The sequence below is a fragment of the Melanostigma gelatinosum genome (genome assembly GCF_949748355.1).
Source record: "Melanostigma gelatinosum genome assembly, chromosome: 14".
Taxonomy (NCBI): Eukaryota; Metazoa; Chordata; class Actinopteri; order Perciformes; family Zoarcidae; genus Melanostigma; species Melanostigma gelatinosum.
In genome coordinates this window covers 10,390,912-10,408,665 of record NC_136647.1, presented here as the reverse complement: position 1 = coordinate 10,408,665, position 17,754 = coordinate 10,390,912, and the positions used below count along the sequence as shown (strand labels likewise).

The following is a 17,754-nucleotide window of genomic DNA, read 5'->3' as shown; positions in this document are numbered from 1 at the left end:
AACTGTTGTGCAGCAGTTGAGGTACAAAGTAGGAAAGTGATCAAAAAATACAAATCCCATTTTTCGCAAAACAGTCCACTTTTTTTATGCAAATAAATTGGGCAAGCTTTTGTCTCATTTAATGGAAAAGGGGTGTAAATTATAGACTGTATAAAAGGTGTAAACTCATCCCATTGGGCCTATTTTTCAGGTCAGACTCAGTGGCGGCTGGTCAATAGAGGGCCATGGGGCATGGCCCCACCATGAGCCACACACAAAAAAAGAAAAAAAATTATAATAATCATAAATTATACAAATTGTCAATATTTGTGTTTTTGAACTATGGAATGTACCCAGTAATGTGTGTAAAATATGATATCTGCGCAAAATATATGCTTTTCCTGCTCGTCCTCTCTGCCTGTGTGCTCGTCTGCTCGTGCTCTCTGTCTGTGTGCACGACACTCTGAGAACACACAGCTTGGGGGGCCTGATCGTTTTGGCCCAAAAGAGACGGGTCTATGAAGCAGTTTAGCCAATTGGTGATTCAAGATATAAATGAGTGACATACAATTTAGCCAATCAGCGCCCTCAAATAGATTCAGCTGTGGGCCAGAACGATCAGGCCCCCCTCGCTGCGCGTTCTCATCAGGAGAAGTCTCTACAGGCGCCAGCGCGAGCACTCCTCCTCCAAGACCCGTTTGAGAGGAGAACTTTGGCGGAGATTCTGCAGCCAAAGAGCTGATATCAGATCAGCCTGACCTCACAATCAGACAGCAGACTCGCGGGAAAGGGAAGCAGTACATGCGAAGCTTCTGTACTAGCTGTACACCAGACAGGTTTGGCTAGCTGGATGACGTCATGCTAATCATTTATTTAGCTTTTTAAAACAACGGGGACGGATCCAGCACGGACGGGAGTGAGGGATGAGGAGGTAAGGAAACATGAGAACACCAGGGTAGGGAGTGAGGGATGAGGAGGTAAGGAAACATGAGAACACCAGGACACACATGAGAACTCTGTCAAGCTACATATTAGACAAAGTGAACATCTTTTCTTCTACATAGCTGTCCTCAGTCTCATCTGCTTAACTTGGTCATGGAGGCATCAACATGTAATAGAGATGTTAAATTAACAGTGAAAACTCATCACAGCTTAATTTAACATCAGTATTCATAATTACACTTCATGTTTACTTCTCCTGATCTTTACCTCCTATAACAAGGTCCATAGGGGCATCTCAATAAATGAACATGTTATATTATATTATATAAGTGTTATTTACTGATTGTTTTCGTGTTGGAATAAATGTTAAATATTGAACTGCAAAGTAATAATGCGTGTTTGATACTTACATTTTTGTTGCATTAAATCATACTGGGATGTTTGCTGAAATTGATAGGATGGCCCTACCTAGAACATTTTCCACCAGCCGCCACTGGTCAGACTTTTAAACACTCAGCGAGTCTACAAACTAGTTGAAATTGATATTTTTTGCAGCGTGGCTCAGTCGCTAAAGCCCCCACCCCCTCCACGCCCCCACGTCGGTGAGCCTCGGGCCTTCGCGATTGGTTCACCTTTCATGTCCGTCAAAAGCGGTGTGGGCGGGACTCAAACAATCCACTCGTGCTCCCTGCGCTGTGGATTGTGCGCCACAGCAGACCGAGAGCGGGGCAGTCAGTAGTACGGCAGCGGCAAGCATCTCCTCTGTTACCGGATGACCAGTGCTCTCAGCCCCTGGTTTTTTTTACACCGCTGTTATTCACAAACTGAGCCCACGCGTTACCGCTGTTACATCCCGGCGCGTTGCTTTTTTGAAGAGTGAGAAACGTTTCCACAAGCGCCACAGGCTTTCGGGGTCGTGAAGTCGGTTGTGTCAAACCACGTTTTCCCAGAGACGCACAAAAGACGCACGTCCCAAGTCCACCTGGATAGCCGACACAAAGCCGTCCGGTCCGCTTCGAGGTCCAGCGGGGAGACGCGAGGAGAAGTTAGCGCGGAAAGGCAAGAAACAACGAAGACAGGATGAATCTCAAGAGTCATTTGATTTTCACCCTCTACACTATTTATGGGATTCTTCTGAAAGGTGAGTCTGGGGCGAGTGGTGCGCACATGCGCTTGTGTTTTCTGTGTGTTTGTCTTCAGGCCACGCGCGTAAGTTACAGGCCAACAACAGGGCAGGGTAGAGGGGCAGCAGGACGCGCGGTCACACGAGGGTCCTGGCTGAAAGGTGCGGAGCTCTCTCTCTCTCTTCCTCTCTCTCTCTCCCTCTCTTGCAGGGTTCATGCGTGTCTGTGCCTGCACGCGTGTGGACGTGCGTTGAATGTGCGTGCGTATGCAAACGTGCGTGCTGTGTGAGACAGCTAGAGGAGGGAGAGAGAGAGAGAGAAAGAGCTTGTCCAGTAACATTCGGGATGTCTTGGATGTTAATGTCAGGAATAATTATTTTCATAATTGTACACGACAGACTGATGCGTCTCCTGCGTCTGCAATTCTGTCCTGTGCGTGAGTGGCAATGAGAAAATATGAAAAATGATCCCGCTAGGAAGACACACCTCAACATGAAGTAACCAACCCGGCGGTTGTTTTTGACTTGCAGCACTTGGATGAGTCACAGAGAGACGCTGGCACCGTTTTACGCACCGGGCAGTTTGATGGAGCTGACCGCAGCCACGCAGAGCATTTTGATTCCACATTTCTGTTGTTGTTGTTTTCTTTTAGGAATGTTTGACTTCCGTTTCTTCTGTCTGCATGGCGGTTTTAAACGGAAGGTTACTGCCAATAACCGTAAAATGAGTTGTGTGAACTGATTGGAACGTTCGCCACTTCAATTCTGAATGTTTGAATTTCCGGTATGATAGCTGGTTTTCATCTTCCTCTCAGATTAATCCTCATATTGCCGATGTTCACAACACTGCACCAGGGATATGTGTTCACGTTATAAGATGAGAATCAATTTGGGCCACGGCTGAACTCAATTTGGATCAATCAATGAGAATATTATTGTGATTTGGAGACTATTTGTCATAATTATGATAAACAGCTCCCCACAGAGGACTCGACTGTAAACACCAGATTAAGGTGCCATTGGGGGTCAAGCCACAGTGAGTTGGGCGGCCTGTTTGTGAGACAGTTCAATGTATTGTAGGCATATGCATTAAAGTGGAACTAAAATCGCCAAATGACCGTGAAATAACATCAATTCAAATAAAAATAAGCGTTTTCTATGCTTGTTCTCTGAGTGTCTTGAACAGATACATGTGTGCGTAACAACTAAGTAGTATCGGGGGAAATGCAGTAAAAGGAAAGTTATAGTTCTGTGGTTATTATGAGTACGATTTATGATACATCAACTTGGAATCATTGGAGAACGTCTTCATATCAGGCTCCTATTTTGAGGGTGCAGTTCAGACGCTCTGTGGAATAGTTTATGCTTTCAGAATAGTTCCACTTTTTTACAAATCTGTACGACCCAGTGGTATTCTATGTGGTCATTTCTTACCACAAAGCACACTTAAATACAGTGTTGGGTACTGGATGGAAGTCCGATCTTTTGGCGAGCAAAGGGAAGTAAAATTACATTAATTTATGTGAGATGTTTTGAATTTCTGGACAGCTACATTCAGGCTGTGTTGAACAGTGGCAGGACTGCTCCAAAACAACTGTCAGTCTAACAGCAGGGCCACATATGCCACGCTGAGCTTCAGGTTTGTCATATAAAGTCCACTTCATCCCACTCGAATCAAATCAAGATGCATTTAATATATCAGAACAGATTCATCAAAATGAAAGTGTTGACTTTAACTGCTGTTTGTTTTTACCCACACGAGTAAATGAGAAATCCCAAATGAGAGATCATTTGTGCTTGATTCCCTTGATCATTTGTTGTTGCCTCTTTGAAGTGGTTGTGTGTGTGTGTGTATGCATAGAGCGAGAGAGAGAGCAGTTCTTCCTCAGTAACCAGACATGATTAGGCTGTTCTTGACTGAATGAATTGATATGTAATGGGGTATCTTAGGGTATCTGCTATATCTTACAGCTTGCACCACCTCATTTATTGACCTAACAGGGCCCTTATTTTGCTCTTTATTCTCATAAGGGTGGCACACTCATTATGAGTGTGTGTGTTTTGGGCGTGTGTTTGCATAATATCCCAGCAAATGTGTGTCACGTTTGTTTAGCTTACGTCTGAAGAGGCCTCAGCAAAGACGTGGCTCATCACACCCTCACATCAGTCTCTCTCTCTCTCTCTCTCTCTCTCTCTCTCTCTCTCTCTCTCTCTCTCTCTCTCTCTCTCTCTCTCTCTCTCTCTCTCTCTCTCTCTCTCTCTCTCTCTCTCTCTCTCTCTCTCATATGCCAGCTGGCATCAAGAGATCCAGACACACTGCATCTCTGTCACTAGACTAGACCTGCGCGGCGTATATAAGCGCTGCGATGGAGGTTGTTGTTTACCAACAGCCCGAGTTGTTAACATATTATCCAGTGTGTCTCATGTGCCCATGCCGGAGCCAGAGAAAAAGACGCCTGTTATGCAAATGTGCCTCTTACGTAAGAGCCCGGGGCTGAGCGGGGGGGATATGGGAGGCAAGAGAGCGATGGAGAAAGCGGGAGATGTTCTAGAAAAGAGAGAGTTACTGTACGAGTGATGCGGGAGGAGAGGTTTGGAGGAGGAATGTTCAATCTCCCCAGCTAAAGTCTGTGATATGTGCACTGGCTGTTTGCTGTTGGCTCGTCTCCGACCGCTCTGTCGGTTTCCTGGTAGTCTGTCTGTTTTGAACTCTGATCTCGCACGCCTAAACACAAACCCCCGCTGAGGGATGTGTTTATCCCCGCAGTGAGTCTAAGCTGCTGAAGGCTGACCCTCCATCCCTCTGTACTTCCGTCCATTCCTCCCTCGCTGCATCCTCCCATCCTGGTGTGGGAGCTTTGTACCACAGCAGCGTGGGAAAGCTTCTGATAACAAGCGGCCTTGTGTGTGTGTGTGTGTGTTTGTGTGTGTTTGTAGAGCCGCTGATTACACGAGATGTTCTCTCTTTCCTCGCTCACTTGCGCTCACCCTCCCACTTCTGTGCATTTTTGCGAACGTCTTCATTTTCACAGACACGCTTTGACAGGTAGAACATGAGCGGTGCGCTGTATCTTAAACCGATGCCATGAAGCTTCAATGCTGAGAATCCTCAGTAGAGCAGCCCTGGCTCAATGAGCATCACACACACACACACACACACAGACACACAGAGCTGGCGCCGCTGTGGACTCATTGCTCCTGTGCCAAGGGATTTCCCATGATCAAAGACAGTCTTTTGTTTGTCCAGGTGTTAAAAAGTTAAAACAGAAAGGAGGAGGAGGCTGGAGGGGAACGTGGACGGATTCAGAGCTCACAGGTTTTTCCGTGGCAAAGCAGAAATGTGCCTCTGCAGAACGGCTCGAGAGACACTTCCAGTGAACCTGCCACCTGCTCCAACTCTTTCTCATATTGGTGCACATATTTGGCGCAGGTTTTTGCTCCGGATTGTGCAGCCATGTCGAGTTAAATACAGACGCTGTTTCAGCGTGTTTAGACATAGGGATGAAATGAGGCAGGAGGAGGAGGCAGGCGGCCAGTAATTGTTAAGCTGTAATACACATGTATTCGCAGATGGTAGAGATTCACAAGTGGCAAAAAAACGGAACCTAGCAAGACACCACGTAGGAGTGAAAAGTTGGAAAGCTTCATGCAAATGTATTACGCCGTGCGCAGCGCTGCTCCCAAAGCAGCCTGTGGAAATCGCCGAGGCTTTTTTTTTTCTTTTTTTTTTTACGAGTCTGCAAAATAGGATGCGCCCCAAACTGAATGATGCAGCTGCCAGACAGATCAGGCGTCACTGTTTCACGGTACCAGTCCAGTAGCGTTAGGTATGGAAAGGTAAGAAAGATTTTACCAAGCAAATATCCCCCTTAAAAAGAGAAAAGAACAGCAGTAAATGAACTGATCTTTTAAGCTCCAGTAATCTAATCTAATCATAGGCCTACTCCGAAAACATCTTCCAAATCTGAGCCCTATAAACTCTTGTATGTCCTTATTGCTGAATATCCCCACAGATTCAGCTTCTCTGGGAACACAGCTGCTGAGGTTTCATAACTTGCAGGTCTCCAGGTCTTTTCATTGTGTCGGCCCACACATGCACTACCGGAGCAGTTACTCACCTTACTGAATGCTGCAGTACAGAGCTCTACTGATCCTGGTAAATTGGCTGTGTGATGGCAATGACGCACCATCACGAGTGGTTGCAACAACGTCACATTTAAATGACAGTAATTCTAATCAATAGTATATTATTTTAGCCAGAGCGACGGGTATTATCTTCTGGAATCCTATTTTGGTGACGCAGTGAGGTAGCTTCCTGGTTGCAGAGGCAGAAGATGTCACCAACAGGTTTGTAATCCGCAAATTAACATTTTTTTTTGCAGAGAATCAATGCAGAGTAAATTTAGATTTTTTTTATTTTGGCATCAAGGCTGCGTTTCTTATGTTTCTTAGGCTCAGTGGAATTTTTAAAAGCCAGCCCGAAGCGAGAGAAGGGAGAGATGAAATACAGCCTCCCATGGAGAACGGGGAGGGTACGAGTCCACAGGTGGATTTGGCTGCTACGTTTGCACCCCAAATAGACCTCCCAGTAGGTGAAAGAAGTGTGCAAAATCAGCTAACATATCCGCTGATGGGGGCTTTTCTTCAAGGTTAACCCGTAGCTATTCATGTATTCTAGACAGAATATGAACTGATGTGCAGTTATCGATGTGAGACTTTTGTGGTGATATTAAAATACCCTTCCAGTTCAAAAAGAATGCTGGAGGTTGCACTGGTGTTGCCTTTTATGTATGGCGAGTTTACCCTACGCTGTGAACTATGGCACTGATTTAATATGGTGCATCATTTTCGTGGAGAAATTTAGGGATTCTTATTTTTGTTTCAACTTCTTGATTGACAAGCAAACGTCCCTGATGTTTTGGGTTTCTTTTGTTTGAGTCAGACTCCAGCGATCAGATATAATCTAGCCACACGAGTTCCGCACAAGCACACACATTGGGAAAGCCACAGAGTGTGTTATTGAGTGCGAGCGCCTCGGCCTGTGTGTGTGTACGCGTGCGTGCATACGTGATGTCTGTATTAGCATTGAATTCCGAAGGATTAGAGAGTGGCTAATCGGAAGTCTCCAGTCTTTGACAAGCCATGTGTCACTAATCTCAAACACTCTGGAATGAAGACACACAAACACAATCACCTTTTGGATTAAAACTCCCCCGAACAGAGGGTGTTTATAATCTTTCACTCAAACCAGGAGAAGCTAAAGGAAGGTTCAAGATGAAGAAAACAGGACAACCCAAGACAACAACAACACAATATTTACTGCCTCTCTTTGTCTCACACATGCATACGTACTGTCGGCAGACTTGCAAATAAGCAAACAAATGAAGTGAGTTGATTTAACATGCACTTTCAGTGCTCTACAGATCCTCCGAACAGCTTTTAGCCTCGACAATGTTCTTTTTGTGTCGTGTGCCCTTTCATCTGACAGCTTCTTTTCATACGATTCCCCGAGGGCCAGAGTCTGGAGATTTGTCAGTACATGTTACAGTAATCATTTTTCTTCAACCGAGATAAAGATATGAACAGCCGCGACTCTGCCTATAGTCCCTCAGCTCTTCTGCCCCAACTCCGATACTGTTTGGGGACTCTTGTTTCTGCTCTTGACAGAAATGTATGCAGCCAAAGCAAAGACAGCATATTGTGTACAGTATCGTCCTCGCGCCATACGTGCGCACCATAAACTCACACTGGCGCACATATACATGTGCAGTATGAAGGCAACAGTGAGGAAACAACAGACGTGTTTTGTTTTCAGGGACTGCGTTTGATGGAGTAAACACCACGAAGCTTAAAAACAATGTAGCTTTTTTTTTTTACTGCACTGCTGCCATTTTTATCATCCAGACTCTGCTTCCTCTGTGTCCACACACAAATGCATTTTTTTTTCTTTTTTTTTCTGTCAAATCAAGGTTTTCAGGAAGGGTAAATTCACGACGAGATAGGAACAGACCAACAAATCTCTTCTCTTCTGACACTGCAGAAAAAAAGCATGATTTCTATATAGCCCAAGGTTCATTAAAGGGAAAGTCCAGTCAGTTCATGTACAGGAAATGAACCTATAATCACAGAAAATCCCACAGGTGCTCCCCCAGTCACTAAATCACCACTGCTATTCCATGAAGTAATCCCTAAAATGAGTTGCATTCCTCTTTAATGACAGTGCTGTTACACATTTCTAATGGATACTCATACTTGTTAATTTGTCATTCCATTTTGTTTTAAATTGGCCTCGAAATGCAGCTGCGACAGCTATACCCGCGTAAGTCTTTTTTAACGTCACAGTCCTTTAATAACGTGCAAAACATTCATTTAGTGCTTAATCGCTTAACTTGTACTTAAACAATAAATATGGAATTATGTCGTGATACTAATTGAAAAGCCGGCTTTACTGCATCCACAAATGCAGATCTGTGCACTTGTTTCTAGCATCGCGGTCTCAAAGGAAGCCTAGAAGTAGCTAAAGCTAATTGAAATATAATTCCCCAAAGACACATGTTCATGTTAATTGACTTTCTGTGTGTGCCTCTGTTTGTGTGTGTGTGTGTGTGTGTGTGTGTGTGTGCGTGCACACTTGAGTGTGTAGGTTTTTGTATTCATATTATCGCCAGAAGTCACTTTCTTGTTCCATGTCTAATCATCAGCTTGAGGGTCCTCCCCACATCTTAATTCAGTTTTTGAAAGCTATTAGACACTCTTTTGCATGAGCCCTTTCTAAACACTTTAAATGTCGTGAAATTACGCAGTTAACAGCCTCTGATGTTGTCTTAAATTGAGCTTGTTCCTCCACTGTGGTTGGTGCACGCCGTAAAAAAACCCAAGCAGTTTTTTACTGCCGTGTTGTTTCAGTTCTTATATCTCAGGCGAGTGGTAATGTTCAGAACAATAGGGCTTCAGATGGGAGCAAACGGAGGATTTCCGTGTGTGGGTGGCACAGGTTTCTGTGTGCGTTTCCGTGTGAAGTAGAGAGAATGCATATTATGTGTAAAGCCTGGAATTAAAACTGCAGGTGTGAAATATCATCCAATTGAAAAGGCTTCACACTTACACCTCTGTTAGCAGACGCACACACTCACACACCCCGAGCACAATACAATGAAAGCTTTGACCATAACCTCAGTGGTTAGGGTTAAAACTGACTGACATGTGAAGTGGGCTTTCAGAAGAGGTTTCTTTGGTGCTCTCATCATGGTTCCTTCTTGTTCTGCATACATACAGGCGTTGAAGTAGCCTACATTCATATAAAGACGTACTCTATTCATCATGACAGTGTCCTTGCAACTCTACTCCTCCATATGTCTCCATTCCTCTGTCATACTGCATGATGCCTTGTCTGTGTATGGATCCGGTTTCTGAGGATAATTTCAAAATCCTACATTAGTTCTAAGTTTGGAGTCTTGGCCGCTTTCTGTGTCGAGATTGCTCCAGGCCTGTGGTAGAGGGGAGGGAAGATGGAGGCAAGTGAGACAATTTATAACAGTTAAAAACCAAATGAACTGAGACCCTTGGCTTGGGTGAGCGAGCGGCAGCATACATAATGTGCCTTGGGGATTTCTTCTCCACACACATTGTGTCTGTGTGTGTGTGTCCAAGCTAGCAAACACATAGCCTCCACCATCTGTCTCTGTTTGCCACATTGCGAATCCATTATATGCTACACAACATTATTCCCCCCACTCTAAGTGGCACACACCCCTGAGCTCACTTCCACTATCCCACTCAGTGGAACGGTGACAATTTGCCACCGCGTACACATCTTTGTTAAAGATGCCGTGGCATGTTTCCAGCTGGATTTTAATACATATTTTCATGCTCCATTTGAATTTTGGTAAGTTGGTGTTTAGCATTGATGGTTTGAGATTTTACAAGCCTGTTTGCTTGTTCCCGCTGCTTCTGCATGTCAGTGTGTGTGATATTTCCTAGTTGTCCCTGTTGGACTGTCACTGGACTTGAATAATCCTACCGCCTCCAGAATTATTCTTTTTTTTTTATTCTTTTGCATTTTGGCAGACGGATTTTACACACACACACACACACACACACACACACACACACACACACACACACACACACACACACACACACACACACACACACACACACACACACACACACACACACACACACGCTGCATGAATCTGGCTAAGTGTTGGCTCAGTAGTTTTATAGCTAACTCATCTCCACTTCTAATCAAAACGCGTCCCCAGCTCTGAACCTCCTGCTGAGGAAACAAAGAAGTTATTATGTTTTTAAATGGCCCCCAATTACGGGTAATTTCACCGCCTATCTTAAAGCTATTTGCTGTTCTCTCACTTTGCTCCGGTTGGGTAGAGCGAGCATTGTGCTTAGCAAAAAACCGCCAACAACGACGAGACAAGTCAGACATACAGCAGATGCATTCTTCCGAAAAACAGACTGGTCTGCCTTTCCTGCACTCCCTCTCTGTTTCTCCTCATCTCTTATCATTAGAAATGGGAAACACAGTTTGCTCAATTCCCCCTTTATCTTCCTCATTAGTGCGTGTCTCAGTGTGCACTCAATTACTCAGTCCATCACTCTCCTTTACCCACAAGTCAAAAGCTTCCACTGGCTGAAGTGAGTCGAACTCCTCACGTAGTTAGAATCCAGTAAGACTCATTAGCGACTCGTGAGTGATTCCATAAGCAGTTGTGCATTCATGTGCTTAACATAAACATTTTAGATTATGCTTGTTTGCTTCGAGACAATTGTAGTACGGCCTCGTCGGTCCGCCTGCTGGGTGCTTCATGTCTGTGCTTCTTAACTCTTACACCGCCAGTCAAAGCCTAACCGCCATGGCGATTTACAGTTTTAAATGTAAATCTATAGCCCACCTGGGTAGTGCATTTAGCACAGCTGGATTTGGTTTTGATGGATTGGATTTCAGTTGGAGCCTGGCTGTATGTTCCAGCATTTGGCAACAGTCATTTATTTTTAGATTGTTTGACATTTCAGTAAAAGCAGCTTTTTTTTTTTCCCCCGCTGGAGAATTTGTCAACATAAGTTTCCTTTTAGAAAATGTGTCACTGCTCCTGGTAGCATTGTGTATGTCGTCTGGCTCTTTCACATCTAGATAACAGGAGTCAAGAGGCTGTCTTTGCAGAAAGTGAACTAAAGGGAATGTAGAATACAAAGGGAAAACTATTAAAGTTATGAATTCCAAGTAAACGACTTATGAAACAATCACTATTGAACCCATTTATGCAGCTGAGTTAAGTCATTTCCTTTTGATATATATATATTTTTGGATTATCTTGATCTAAGAGACAGACGGTATTTTCTAACATTGCCTTTCTGAAGCTTCAACTGTATATTTCCTTCTCTCACTGTTTCCTTATCTCCCTTCGCAAATTCATGCTACGGCTACAATCCCAGACTAGTTTGCCGACATGCTACTGTTGCAATATGTGTATCCAGTTCAAATGGACCAGCAAATGCTAATCTCTGCTCATCCTCTGAGAAGCCCCCTCAGTGCAACATTACCATGCTAGTCTGTAGTTGAGATGGAAGTGGAGGAGAGGGGACAGCGAAATGGTAAATGGCGATATCAGCGCAGCAAATATTAAATTATAACAGCTGACGCTCAAATCCTCACACCAGTGGTCACCTGCCAACGCCCGCTTCTACACACACACACACACGTACGCACACACTCACACTAACAAAGGTATACACACGCACTTACAGAGCTGCAGACACAAGCTATTACTGAAAAGATCGGCCCAAAATCTCCCCGCGCGGCAGCAATAATGAGACGGTGTTCACCACAGTTTCACTGAGCGGGTGAATGGTAGACTACTCTCCAGGACTCAGCGCTGATCCTAAGCCCTTGTCGTAATACACGCGTCACCCTAATCCTGACCTTTGGACTGTAGTAGTTACAGTAGTTCGATACAGCTGGTCCTAGCCCCAGCCTGTTTGAGAGGAGGTGACCTTCACATGACATAATCCCGGAGCCACCTTTCACCTCATAGGCATTATGATCACGGAGCTCAGGTAACGTCAGAGTCACATTTTGAGTTTCTGACGAATCTGATGGCATTTATTAAGAATAAGCTAAATTGGATTCTAAGAAAGGTGCAGTGTGTAAACTGCGCAGAATACAATATGGCTGAGATTTCCTGTTTGCTATGGATTTCCATATTCACACACTGTGGAAGTACAATGCGATACCCTGCTATACGGCGAGTAGTGCTCATATTTGCACATGTTTAAATACATAATTTGACCATAATTTGAAATTGTCTATCAGCAGTAAATTTACACCATTTCATGCTCGTATCCACATTGCAAATATATAGTGATGACAAGGTTTTTCTTATCTACAATCTCTCATGAAAAACTGTAGTTTTGATATATTTTCATGACATCAAGGCCTGAACTAGTCTCGATGTCTTTTCATGCCCCACATAGGGCAGATCTACTTGAATTAAATTGATCAGTGAAGGATAATCATGAAATTGATGAATTGCAGTCTTGCTCTGCTCTCTCATAAACACATGGTTCTGCCGTGCGGTTGGAGTGATGGAATATGTTGATTCCAAAACATTTGGGTTCATTAAGTCCACAAAGAGATATGACTGCATAAGCATGTCCGTCCCTCCCATAGATATATGCCATTTAAATCAATGACTCTTTCCCACTTTAAATGAAGCAAAATCACTGACATTACGGTGCATTACGTCTATACATTAAGAATAAATCAAGAAAAACCAGACTGCATGTACTTGTGAAGCAACTAACTAGACATTTATTTGCTAATTTGTATCAAATTAGGCCTTTTAAAGTATGCCGCTATACCAAACAGAAATGCGGCTTGAACTGCTTGCAGGGCTTTCATCCCTTTCAAGCTTGATTAGAAAAACTAACAGCATAATCCCTGAAGTCCCAGCAGTGCTCCTGATATCCAATGGGCACTTGACATTCAAAGGAGACCACCGTTGGTAGAAGAGATGACAGGAAAGAGAAAGCAGGAAAGGGTTGTTCCGGGATGTTATGCGAGTACATGTTGAGCCCGTGGCTCGGCTGGGATCCCGAGTAACATGTTACAGGCCACTGCTGTGCCGACGATCCCGTAAAGCCTCACTGGGACGAGATGAGATGAGACAGGGATGAGGGTAACAGCAAGACCTTGTGTGTGTGCCTGCGTGCGTCATAAATGTGTTGAGGGTGAGGGGAATGACAAAAATTAGGAGGTTGTGATGCCAACAGGATCAATGGGGGAGAATAGAGGAATTCCTCTATCACATCGGCTTCTCCGCCATACTGACAGGAACTGGAGCAGAGACAGATTAACCCGGAGAATTCCAAAAAAATAGAAATAGATTAAAGAGAGCGCAGTGGCAAAAAAAAAGAAAGAAAAGCCGAGGCAAAAAATGAACAGCAGCCATGCGTGAGATATTCAGGAAATGAGCCGTGACAATATTGTGCACAGAACACACAAACTCACCCACACACTATCGGACGAATCTGACGAGTATGCACGATTTTGAACCGTGTATTATGTATGCAGGCACAATCACAGAGAAACACAGTGACAATGAAGAGGCATGTTTTATAGGGTCCATTTCATTTTTTGCTCTTTGAGAAGCATCTCAGTGAATGTAATAAAATAGTTGGTTTATATGTTGTTTTTTTTGCTCCTTTATCTTTATGTCTCTCCTTGCACTCCTCCACGCTCTCTCTTTCCTTATCTGGATGTTTCATTTCTCTCTTACCCCCCCGACACCTCACTCGCCAGCGTCACCTGGGGGCTTTCATCCTGCAGGGTGCTTCCTTCATGAGTATACTCCAATTGGCAGACAAGCGCCCTTGTCAGACACCATTCATTGCACTTGCATAGATATGAAAAGTGCTTTAACAAGCACCACTGAGTTTTGCGGTACAGCAGAAACTGCATACCAATGGAAATGTAGATCCTGTGACCAAATTACAGAGGCAGTGAAGTTTGGAGAAAGTTATGTTGATGTCCTTGTCATACATTCAAAAAAAAAGTTTCACTGGAGCCGCCCCAAGGTAGTGAGTAAGTGAAGTTTGCTTTGCTGGACTTCTGAAGTTAACTGAGCCGGATACGGTGGTATATTCTCTGAATTTGATTCTCTTGTATTCAATTTGGTCAAATATATCGCCACTTAATCTTGGCTGTCACTACAATAACTTGGTATTCAGATACTGAGGCACATGCTGTATAATTGGATATGTTAATAGCTACTGTATATTCTGAGCAAGAGAGCGAGGCACAGTAGTAATTCATCCATAAGATAAATAGCTGTTAGATGCAACATCTGGACAGAAACGACCAGTTGGAGTTGCCGATGTACCCACATGAATTGTCTGCTGTGAGGTTACTAGGAGAAGATATTTAGGCTTTTGTGATAGATACATGGTTACTGTAGAGGTTACAGATGCTTCTGTGCTTGTTGGGGTTTGAATAAGAAAGCGTTGAAAGGGATGTTTGGCCGGGGGGGAAAGGAGAAACGCACTCGAATCTTACGAGAGGGCTGGATAGTCACCAAGAGTCAAAAACTCAGTTTGACAATATTTTAGTCTCGTGCCAAATAAAAAGTAAAGATGCAAATGAACAGTGGATTTTTCTCCCATCTTGCCCGATTAAATTGACTCTTTCAATTTCTCCTGATCCTTTTCATTTTGTTGTTACAACTCCCGATGATGTCTTTTTTTGCATTTTTCACATTGACTGCCAAAGAACCTGCAGCTCTGGACCACACTTTTAAATGTGACAGTCTTCTAGTGATCTGTAACAAAGGCAGATCTACTGTGCAGCTAATGTTCTGAAATATATTTTGGGCAATCACCATCAGTGTCATGGTGCATGCTGACAATTCTAATCCCAGCAAGCCCTAACATCAACATGAATTGATCATTACTGTCTCACACTTATTGCACCTCCTCCCCCCCTATGAAGTAGTCATGTCCTCAGCAAGTCTTCAAAACATGAAATAGGCACGAGTGAGGCAAAAATGTCCCAATCGGTTGTGAAGGTCTGCCATGTCGTTACGTTGCTCCAGTTCTATTGTTGCTCTTTGTGCTGGTCAAATGAGCGTGAATGGAATTTTGGGTAAAATCTATCCCTAAAGTAGCTTGATCTTCTGCAGGCAGCTACGGCAGAGAGACTAAATGTCTTAAAAGGAGCTTTGTCATCATAACGGAGGGTTCTGCAATGATCTAGGCCACAAGGACACTGTCTCTGAAAATATAGAAGGTGGGTGCTTTATAGACCATGACACATAATTTCCTCTTTTCAGAAGGATGCGTACAGTGCTCTGTTTCCATCAGAATGCACCCAGGCTGTACTGATGAATCTGTTACACCAGCAAGCTGCGTTCTTTTCCTTTCATTCTCCGTGTCCTTTACACTCTCGTTCTCTCTCTCTCTGACTGTCTATCTCTGGATGACGTGAGACTTTCAGTTTAATATCACTGCTGGGGCAATGCAGCTGCACAAAGGTTATGTGCATCAAAAGACAGTTAATATGCGGCGTCTGTCAGAGATCATTTCAGACCTGAGCATGTCTGTGTCTTGCCCTGTATAATGTTTGGTGGATAGCATATGAATTCCCCCGAATGGTGTCAAGACATCGGCGGTGGTGAAAGAAATTGTGGTTGCGTCTTTCGGACGCAACCTATTCCTGTAGTTGAATGGTTAATGGGTTTGACTAGGTATAGGATTTTCTGAGGAGCGTGTTGAACGTGACCTGGAGTCGTATCCCAATCTGAGGGCTGCGGAGCGGGTGTGGAGAAATGTAATTTGTTCAGAACACAGCCAGATGTCAGCTAAGGCCAGTGACCTCTCGGCCTGTCGCATGATCCGGCCAATAGGCTCGTTCGAGATGAGCCAATCCTGCACAGAATCGATCACCGGCGATCGCCGCACGCAATGCGTGCCGGTTAGATTTGTGTCCGCTTTGCTCTGACGTCATGCACACGTGGTGAACGTGGCTCTAAAAACTTTCGAGCCAGGCTCCACAGTTGCTCTCCACCGACTGCATGACCCAGGGCATGATGGGAAACGCCTGGCTGTTGCCAGGTCAAAGAGCTGATTGGCACTTAGATTTGACAACAAATACATTTATCTGTGTAATTGTAATTACTTAACGCTCAATTGTTGGCTATTAGTCTCATGTTGTGCAATGAATGTTTCATCTAAAAACAGCGTGTGTGATTGATGATAATAAAGCTTATTGGTGTAACGCATCAAAACGAGCAGCAACGTGTTTCACAGACATAAATGCACATTTCCTGTTGAAAAGTGGACCGCGTTCTTTTTGTCCGCTGAGTTCTCAGTATGTTATGTACATATTTGACTGTCCAGGTGGTAAAGCACACAGTCCTAGCTGCTTTTTCCGATGAAAAAAAAATCTATTTATAGATAGATAATCAATTAAGCTTGATTTAAATGAAAATGAAACGCCACTTTGTAGACAAAAGTATTTCTATTAATTTAATTTATAAGAGAGAAAAGGCCGTTTATACAGTCAATGAAATGTTCAAACATTGCTTGGTACCAAAAGCAAGGTATCACTTGGCTTTTAACTTTAAAACTTTAAAGTAAAACCCAGCCCTAGGTATTAAACTGTAAATGCTACTTAATGGTACAACGCTGATTATACACAAAATAATCCAACTCTTAAAGCCCTTTTTAACAAGGCTTGGTCACAGGCTCTGCATAGTTTTCTTTCTAACTTGTGTTCATTAAATCGGGAAGATGTGTTAGCAAGAACCAAAGTGAGGTGAACTAAAATAAAAGAGGTCTCGCCATTTTCCTCTTTCAATTGTATCAGGCTGACAAACGACGCCATTAAATTAACAGTGGCACTATTGTGTGCCTCATTGGACTCCGTGCCACAGGTGAAGTAGACACATTTAACATAATGAGACGGCATAAAAGTTTCACAACGGACACTGATCACATATTGTAAGCTTCTGAACAGCTGCAAGGAATCTCGCACGCGTCTGAATTTGTCTCTCTCGCTCTGTCTGTGTGTGTGTGTGTGTTATTTTTGCTCAGTCTCCCGGAGGGGAAACATGACTTGTTTACAGTGTCTGTTGCGGCAACTAAATTAAATCATATTTCCCATCAGTCGGTGGGCTAATTGAGGCTAGCTCTTCCATTAGTTGTCTGCTCACATCTTCTTTGTAGGGAGCCAGATCGATCAATGCTCAGCCAGAGTTGGATACTGGCGTGCATACACGCGCACACCCCAACACACACACACACACACACACACACACACACACACACACACACACACACACACACACACACACACACACACACACACACACACACACACACAAGCGTTTATAAACTGCTCAAAGTTTAGGACTTGCAGGTGCAACAATTTTGCATTATTCGTCTCACACATCTTCGTTTCACACTAAAAATTGCAGCTTTATTTTTCCCGAGTGTTATAATTTCAACATTTGTTTCTGATTTGCATGCAATCCAAGCGAAAAAAAAAAAGTCTCACTGCTGCATAAGGCCTTGAGACAGAAGGTGATACAATAAAGGATAATACTTTCACTGCTCCAAATGTATTTATTCGGGAAGGGGAGTGTTGAGTTGCTCTTTCACCATCTTTTGTGGCGTAAGAAGGAATCTGGCTGTTCCCACAG

The 17,754-nt window shown here is 43.8% G+C and overlaps 1 protein-coding gene across 1 annotated transcript in view; it reads left to right on the top strand.

The window, feature by feature from the left end:
* The first annotated feature begins 1,783 nt into the window (after positions 1 to 1,783).
* The window catches only part of LOC306788414 (cell adhesion molecule 2-like), a 189,018-nt gene continuing 173,047 nt past the window's right edge, over positions 1,784 to 17,754 (top strand). Inside the window, exon 1 of the mRNA XM_079283948.1 lies at positions 1,784 to 2,062. Coding sequence (XP_079140074.1) covers positions 2,002 to 2,062 — 61 coding nt within the window. The 5' untranslated portion in view covers positions 1,784 to 2,001. The remainder of the gene's footprint in view (positions 2,063 to 17,754) is intronic.